The following is a 9,515-nucleotide window of genomic DNA, read 5'->3' as shown; positions in this document are numbered from 1 at the left end:
GGCTTACTCCACTATTTTGGAGTTTATTTTCAAAAATCATGTGGGAGAAGATCCGCTTCGCGAACTTGATTTCCATCGATGATTTCGGAAATTTTAGTTGAGTTTGACTTGGTTAAAAGGTCTTACAAGTGCATGGGTATTTTGGGTATTTTAAGGAATAGTATTTGGTGGTTATTGAACCTTTTTTAAACCTCAATTCACCCTTCAATTCAAAACCCTCAAGTACAAAACATCTCTTCTTTTCAAAAACCTCCATTGATGAAATTTTGAAGCTTTAAGGAATAAGAAAGATTTTTCAAGTTTTTCTCCATCAATCTTGTGGGATTTTCTTCACAATTAAGGTATAATGCTTCATCCTTGAATTCTCTTTCTTCAAAGAACAAATTTAAATGGTGTTCAAAGATGATAAAAAACATAAACTCTTTTATTCTGAATTCTAGCCATAGATTCTTGCATAAATGGATTTGGAACAATGATTTATGATATATTTGATGTTAATTAAATTATTTTAGATCAAAATTCCTATGAACCCATGAAATCATGAAATTCTAATTTTGGCTCTCAGTTGGGTGATTTGATCAAGGCTTAATAGTATTGAATTCTTATGTATATTATGTTAGACTATCAAAATATGTATATATTATAGTAGAATTGTTTATAAGGTGTCCTAATTTGATGATTTTCACATTGGGTCTTGTTGGATCAATTGTATATTGTGATTATTGGTTTGAATTGGTGATCGTGGTTATTGGTAAGAGCCTTTATGGATTGGAGTTGTTGTGGTTGGAATGGTGGCATGTTGACCTAACTCTCTCTACATTGTATATTTTAAGTATTTAATTGTGTTGATTTGTATGTTCAACTTATGGTGGTTTTGCTAATGTATTATACTTGTGAAGACCATGGCTTGTCGGCATTACTTTTAAGAATCGTGATATTATCAAGTTATGAGTTGTGAAGTTGATCAAGTGAAGTATGAGTTTGTTTATGTATATGTGTAGAGTGAAAGAATGTGTTCTCTTATTTGATTATATATGATCATTATAGGATATATTGATGTCTTCATGTGTGTATACTTGATGTTGAAGTATGATTCTTCATAATCGGATATTTCAGTATTGTGATGGATCATGTTGATGATTCTATAAAAGTGTGTAGGGTGACATGCAGGTATACTCAGTTGACCTTATGCGCTACATGAACAATATTGTACATATGATAAGATGTTAATGAAGTGTGTTTTGTGTTGGTAGACCTATGTCGCTTACTCTATACATGAATAATATGAATATGACTCTTGACTAAGTTGGCTAAAGCACCTTTGTCATGAATGTATATGTATAAATGGAATATGATTTTGAATATAGTAAAAAATTTAATTTATGTGGAATCTTTTAGAAAGAAAATTTTTGTTGAAGTTGAAAGTCGTAATGGTATCCTTCTAGTGTGAATAGTAGACTTAGGGTTAGTTCGATGGAATAGCATGAAATCATCCTTAGAAAAGTCAGGTATATTAGTAACCATTATAAGGCATCTCTAGGGGACCCTCTTTGGTTAGGTGTATTGTGATTTAGTTCTGAATAAGATATGGTACCTCTTTATATGATCCATGATTGAATTACTCTTCACGGAGTTAGTATTCTTGGGTAGTATCTCTATTTAAGATGATATTAGAACCAAAAGTCTCCCTAGGTATTTATTAACCATGTGCCTACATAGGATGTGTCCTAGTTATGCCATTGGAAAGTAAAGAAAACCCTTTATCTGAGTAGGGTTGACTTTGAATTACATAAGTATGATCTATTTCGGTTTTTGCCTATTCTCATCATGTGGAATACATGCTAGTGTTGGATAAGTTCTATTAAGTTTAGGTAGTAGAATAGGACGCTATCTAGACTCTGCACGAGTAGCCTTTGAAGATGTCAGTATGTAGGTACCCTAAGTCTTCTCCAAGACCATTATGTGAAAGTCCACAATTGTTGAATATCTCTTAAATGTGCTAATGAACATAGTGACTTAAGTTAAATGTATGTCAATGAAAAAGTACTTAGATCGAGTAGGTTTAAGGATTCCTTAGGTAGGCTTGGAGAGGGTGTATGGGTGGTCTGTTCAAGCCTTACTTAGGTTAGTCTTATTGTAATTCTCAGTAGGGATTTAAATCTATGAAATGGAAATAATCTTATTTTAGGTAATCTAAAGGATCTCTTTGGTGTGTGAAGGGGTTGTACTTGTGGTCGCTTCATAACTTACTCAAGTGTGACTTAGAATAAACTTTTATAAGAGGTTCTCATGTTTATGTGTTTGAAGTGATCTTTATGTTATATTGATGAATGTGACTTTATGTGCATAGGTTTACTTTATCTTATACTTGTTTTATGCAGTTGTACTCAAAATGAGCATGTTTTATACAAATTTCCTTTCGGCATGATTTTATGCATTACACTATATTTAGTACATTCTAATGTACTAATTCCATATATTGTGTCTATATCAAAAGGTGTACATGGCATTTGAGAGGTGTACGTGAAAAGAAGCTTGGATACAAGCATTACATTCAAGAAAGTGTTCGTATGTCCTCACTAGATCTGAGGATATCACTATGTTTAGTTTTCCTTACCGAATATACTGTAATAGACATAGTTATTTCTATATTTTGATTGTATGTATCTAAGATGGCGACTTTGATACTTTGAATTATTCCATATGTTTTGTATGAAAGATTTTTTGAAATAATATTTAGTGTGAAAAGTTATAAGTCCGCACTACTTTTCATATGTATGTATGTAATGAAATATGTCAAAGGACTTGTACAAGACCTCCGAGAGGTCAAGTACGTTGTGTTGCGATCCAAGAGTGTCATATATCTAGGGTATACTTGTGTATCGTGACAATATTGGTATCAGAGCATAGGTTATGTAAGTAGTCTTAGGAATCCAAAAGTCTCAAATAGCCACGTCTAGTAGAGTCTTGTCTATCTGTGTAAGTCGCGAAACATTTATGAGAGAGAGGTTATAGGACAATAGAGTTCCACTTTTTTCATCTATCTTGTGTCGTGCGTATAGAGTTGAGATTATGAGTGTCTTTTCATAATATCTTCTCTTAAGTTTATAAGAGTATTACTACAAGAAGAATAGTCGCAAGAATGTTAAAAAAACGAGTGCAAGAGGAAGCTCTCCAAGGTGGACTAGCTCCACAAGGTGATCAAATCCCTATTGGAGTTGAAAGAAATGAGGTTCCAATGGTTCCGCCGGAAATGACTAAGGGGAGATTCAAAAAGCTTTCCTTACCCTAGCCCGAGCTATGACAATTCATGTCACTAGAGACATTGGGCCTAGGGTGAATGCTTTGGAGAGTACCATAACTTATAGGTTGAAAGACTTTGTGAGGATGAATACTCCTATCTTTTTAGTCTCTAAGGTGGGAAAGGCTCCCCAAGAGTTTCTTGATAGTGTTTATAAGGTGTTGAGTTTCATGGGGGTGAGTTCTAAGGAGAAGGCAGAGTTAGCTTCATACCAATTAAGGGAGGTTGATCAAGAATGTTACACTCGATGGAAGTATAATAGTCTAGTTGAGTCTGGTCCCAGAGGGTGGGAGGAGTTTAAGGAGGCTTTCTTAGGAAAGTATTTTCCCCGTGAGAGGCGGGAGGTGAAGGCTGAGGAGTTCAATAAATTTAGACAAGGGAACATGAGTGTTGAAGAGTATTTTTTGAAGTTCACCATGTTGTCTAGGTATGCTCCATCATTTGTGTCTAACCCTAGGGATTAGATGAGTAGTTTTATGACTGGTTTTGCCGACATTTTGAAATAAGGGTGTCGTATAGACATGCTCCATAATGATACGAACTTTTCTAGGCTTATGGTGTATTCTCAATCCATTGAAGAGTCAAAACTTAGTAAGATCTCAAGGAATTTGAAGTAAGCAAAACCAATGTAGGTTTAAGAAGAAGGATCAAAACTATGAAGGACCAAGTGATACTAAGGTCAAGGGTGAAAGTGGTAGTAGTTCTCAAGGTGTTAAGCCTACTTGCTCTAGTTGTGGGAAGCAGCACTTTGGAAAGTGTATAGTAGGTACCGAAAATTGCTTTGGTTGTGGAAAGGATGGTATAAGATGAGGGACTGTCCTTATATTGTAGCTAAAGGAAGAGAGACAAATGAAACTACTCCTAGCGCTCCAGAAGGTGGTGCTCAATAGAGGAACCGTTTCTATGCCCTCCGAACAAAAGGAACAAATTTGGATTATGATGGTGCCGATAAGTTATAGTATTCTCTCTAGTGTCGTGATGGTTTCCCTGTATATGGGGGAGTATGGTGAGTAGTGGAGTTTTAATTTGTTTTCTCTTCTCTTTTATTCAATTTAAGCTTGATAGGCAGAATGTCATAGTAAAATGTTGTATGTTGCATTGTGCCTAGGAGTCTTTTTGAAATTGAATTTCATTGATTCCTTTCATTGTGCATTTTATGAAGTTGTGGTTAAGTTGTAAAATGAGTTTATGTAGTTTACTTCTCATATTGTCTTGCTTTAATCATTAATTGCCTTAATGTTGAATTTCATTGTTAATTAGCATGTTTTACTATAATATTTGCTACCTCACTGTATGAAATTTGGAAAATTGACTAAATTGTTCTTTTATGAAAAATGATTATCATGTGCATAAAGTTGATGTATATGAATATGATAATGTGTGGAGAAGTAGTTTCGCCTATATAAAATGATGAATGTGATTCATATTTGCATGATGATTTCTAGATTAGTTTCTATCATCTTTTTGTGTTATGAGTCTCTCGAATATGTGAAATTAGTGTTCCTAAATATGTGTATTGTTTTGGTGTGGTATTTTTATGTGCTTCTAGTCTTGAGTTTATTTATCTTGAAAGTGCCTAAATTGTAGCAAATGTCATTTGAGGACGAATTTTGTCCAAATGGGGAAGTATTGTTACACTCTCAAAATGAGCTTGGTTGAATTCGAGCCTAACATGTTGTTTATGAGTTTATTAAGTCCTAAAATGACTAATTATGTTGTTTTAAGGAAGTTTCTAAAGTTCTGAGGAGTTAATAGGTCAAATGTCCAAGAACATCCAAGAAATTAGAAAATTTAGCCTTGAAATATGCTTGTGTGTCTTAGTGTGTGTTTACTTAGTTTTATGTGTTTCTTGGGGTTCAAATTTATTTCAGAGGTTTGTAAGATATATAGAAGTGTATTTGGGTTGAAAACATCCAGGAAAAATTCACCAAGGATAAACCTAGGGGTCCTTGAGGAGGACCCAAACCTTGGGCGAGCAAGCTACCCAAGGCAGCAGAAACAGTTCATGGTCGGAACCGGTCCGCGTTGCGAACTCGGTTCATCAAGGTATAATATCTGGTCCGCTTCTCATATACAAGGCGCATATTCAAAATTTATTTGCAAAAATCATGCGGGAGCAGCTCCGCATCACATACTTGTTTCTCAATGATGATTTCGGAAATTTAAAAGTTGAGTTTTGCTTGGTTAAAAGTTCTTATATGAACGAGGGTCTTTTGGATATTTTTGGGACTAGTGATTGGCGGTTATTGACCCTTTTTAAACTCTAATTGACCCTTCAAATCAAAACCCTCAAGTCCAAAACAAAACCTCTCAATCTTTTCTCTCCAAAAACCTCCATTGATTAAGCGTTGAAGCTCCAAGGAAGAAGATAAATTTTTCAAGTTTTTCTCCATCGATCTTGTTGATTTTTCTTCAAAATTAAGGTATGGTGGTTCAGCCTTGGATTCTATTTCTTCAAGGAGCCAATTTAAGTGGTTTTCAAAGATAATCAAAAACATGAATTCTCTATTTTGAATTCTTAGCTTGGGTTCTTGCATAAAATTATTTGTAACAATGATTTATGATATAAATGATGTTAATTGAACGAATTTAGATCAAAATTCCTATGAACCCATGTAAATAATGAAATCCTAATATAAACTCTAATGTGGGTGATTTGATCAAGGCTTAATAGTATTGAATTCTTATGTAGATTATGTTGGGCTATTGAAATATGTATGAATTATGATAGAACTGTATATAGGCTGTCCTGATTTTATGGTTTTTACATTGGGTCTTGTTGGATTAATTGTATATTGTGATTATTGGTTTGAAATTGTGATCATGTCTAAACGTAAGAGCCTTTATGGATTGAATTTGTTGAATTGGCTATGGATTGGAAATGTTGTGGTTGGATTGGTGGTATGTCAACCGAACCCTCTCTATATTGTGTAGTATATGTATAGAATGTGTTGATTTGTATGGTACACTTACGGTGGTGGTGCTTATGTCATATACTTGTGAATAACATGGCTTTGTCGGTATTACTTTAAAGAATTGTAATATTATCATGTTATGACTTCTGAAGTAGATCAACTGAAATATGACTTTGATTATATATATGTGTAGACTGAAAGCATGTGTTCTATTATTCAATTACATGTGATAATAAAAGGCTATAGTGATGTCTTTAGGTGTGTATACTTGATATTGAAGTATGATTCTTCCTAATTGGCTGTATGAGTATTGTGATGGACTATGTTGATGGTTCTATATAAGTATGTAGGGTGACATGCAAGTATACTTAGTTGACCTTATGTGCTACACGAATGATATTGTACATGTTATAAGATGTTAATGAAGTGTGTTTTGTGTTGGTAGACCTATATCCCTTACTCTATACATGAAAAATATGAATTGACTCTTGACTTAGTAGGCTAAAGTATGTTTGAAATGAATGTATATGTATGAATGGAATATAATCTTGAATATAGTAAAGAAGATCATTTATGTGGAACCTTTTAAAAGGAAGGTTATGATATCCTTGAAGTTGAAATCCGTAATGGTATCCTTCTTATGTGAACGGTGGACTTAGGGTTAGTTTTCTTGAACGGCATGAAATCATCCTTAGGAAATTCATTGATCTATCCTAGTAACCATTGTTAGGCATCCCTAGGGGACCCTCTTTTGTAACATGTATTATGATTTAGTTATTAACAAGATACGTTACCTATTCACATGCTGGTTGATTGAATTACTCTATGAGAAAAAAGCACCAAGTGAGTATGCTTGGCTAGTTTCTCTATTTAAGATGAGATTAGAGTATAAAGGAAACCTCGATATTCCTTAACTATGTGCCTACATGGGATATGTCCTAGTTCTACCATTGAGTAGGGTTGACTCTGGATTACATGCCTAGCTAGTATAGTCTATGTCAGTTATTGCCTATTCTCATCATGTGGGATACATGCTAGTGTTGGATAAGTTCAATAAAGATTAGGTAGTGGAATGGGACACTATCTAGACACTGCATAAGTAGGCTTTGAGGATGTTAGCATGTAGGTTCCCTAGGTATTCTCCAAGACCATTATGTGAAAGACTTAATTGTTCAATATCTCTTAGATGGCTAATGAACATAGTGACTTAAAGTTAAATGTATGTCAATGAAAAGGTACTTATATGGAGTAACTTTAAGGATTGTTTACGTAGGCTTAGATAGAGTCTATAGGTGGTCTCTTCATGTCTTACTTAGGTGAACCTAAGAGTAATACTAGGTAGGGAGTTAAATGTATAATATTGAAATAATATTATCATAGGTAATCTAAAGGATCTCTTTGGTGTGTGTAAAGGGGTTGTATGGGCGGTCGCTTCATAAGTCACTCAAGTGAGACTTAGAATAACCTTTGATAGGAGTGTCTTATGTTTATGTATTTGAAGTGATCTTGATACAATAATGTGAAATGTGACTTTATGTGCTTATGTTGACTTAATGTGATCTCTTATACTTATTTTATGAAGTTGTACTCAAAAAGAGCATGTTTTATACTAATGTCCTTTAAGCATGATTTTAAGAATTACACCATAATTAGTACATTCTGATGTACTAATTCCATATATAATGTCTATCTTTAAAGGTGTAGGTGGCATTTGACAAGAGTACGTGAAAACAATCTTGGATACTAGCATACCATTCAAGCAAGTATTGGTATAACCTTTGATAGGAGTGTCTTATGTTTATGTATTTGAAGTGATCTTGATACGATATTGTGAAATGTGACTTTATGTGCTTATGTTGACTTAATGTGATCTCTTATACTTGTTTTATGAAGTTGTACTCAAAAAGATCATGTTTTATGCTAATGTCCTTGAAGCATGATTTTAAGCATTACATCATAATTAGTACATTCTGATGTACTAATTCCATATATAATGTCTATCTTTAAAGGTGTAGGTGGCATTTGACAACAGTACGTGAGAACAAGCTTGGATACTAGCATACCATTCAAGCAAGTATTGGTATGTCCTCTCTAGATCCGAGAACATCATTATGGTTAGTTTTCCTTATTGAAATTATTGTAATAGACATAGTTATTTCTATATTTCTATTGTATGTGTCGTATGCCTGGATATTTGTGTGTTTAAGATGGCGACTTTGATACATAGCCTTATTCCTTTTGTTTTCTATGAAAGATATTTTGAAGTACTATTTTGTGTGAAAAGTCCGCACTACTTTTCAGATATATGTATGCAATGAATGATGTCAAAGGAATTGTACAAGACCTCTGAGAGGTCAAATTTTCCGTGTTGCGACCCAAGAGTGCCGTATCTCTTAGGTTATATTTGCAGTTCGTGACACAAATACAATCTGAATTTGTCGAAGGCGAACAGTTGAGCTAGCATCTCTTTCTCAGTCATTATGTAATTAGTTTGTGTAGAGCCAATGGTCTTGATTCCATGATTTATAGAGTAGAACACTTCATTCTTTCTCTATCTCAACACTGCACCCACAGCTACATCACTAGAATCATAAATGAGTTCAAATGGTAATTCCCAATCAGATGCATTTATAATAAGAGCCTCAATTAAGTTCTATTTCAACATCGCAAATGCTCTTAAACATAATGCATCAAAGTCAAACTTGATCTCCTTCTCCAAAAGACATCACATGGGTCGTGTAATTTTGGAAAAATCTTTGATACATCAGTGGGAAAAACCTACATGACGAAGAAAACTATGCACCTTTTTTACCAAAAGAGGAGGGGCAATATCTCTATGCCTTCTACTTTGGCCTTATCCATTTCCAAACAAGATTTAGACACCTTTTGTCCCTATATTATCCCCTCTTTAACAAAAAATTCACATTTCTCCAGCTTAATACTAAGTTAGTGTCTTCACATCTAGCAAGTACCTTATCAAGATTCCAGAGACATACCCCAAAGGACTTTCCAAAGACTGAAAAATCATCCATGAATACCTTATACCCTTATCTATTTTGGCATTTAAAATAGTATCTTGTTCTACATCTATGATCCCAAAAACTTTTTGGTTTTGTGGTTCTAGATATTTCCCCCTCATCCCCTTGGTTTCCTTCGAAAAGTTATCAAGTAACTCGAATAACACTTCACTTGTAATGGATAGAGCTTGTCTACCTGTTGCAGTGTAAAGAAGACCACGAAAAATATATTATAAACCCTCAAATAAAGTGTGAGCGAATACCTCATTAGTTTGGATGTGG

General features: G+C 34.1%; 1 protein-coding gene across 1 annotated transcript; it reads left to right on the top strand.

Annotated features, from left to right (window-relative positions):
* The first annotated feature begins 3,300 nt into the window (after nucleotides 1-3,300).
* LOC138338378 (uncharacterized) lies at nucleotides 3,301-4,111 on the top strand. The gene is made up of 2 exons (XM_069289333.1): nucleotides 3,301-3,728; nucleotides 3,934-4,111. Exons 1-2 carry the CDS (start codon nucleotides 3,301-3,303, stop codon nucleotides 4,109-4,111), a joined length of 606 nt encoding a protein of 201 aa, XP_069145434.1.
* Nucleotides 4,112-9,515: the final 5,404 nt, after the last annotated feature.

This window comes from Solanum lycopersicum, chromosome 9, assembly GCF_036512215.1.
Source record: "Solanum lycopersicum chromosome 9, SLM_r2.1".
Taxonomy (NCBI): Eukaryota; Viridiplantae; Streptophyta; class Magnoliopsida; order Solanales; family Solanaceae; genus Solanum; species Solanum lycopersicum.
The sequence above is the reverse complement of the archived record's forward strand: the minus strand, read 5'-3'. Positions and strand labels throughout refer to the sequence as shown.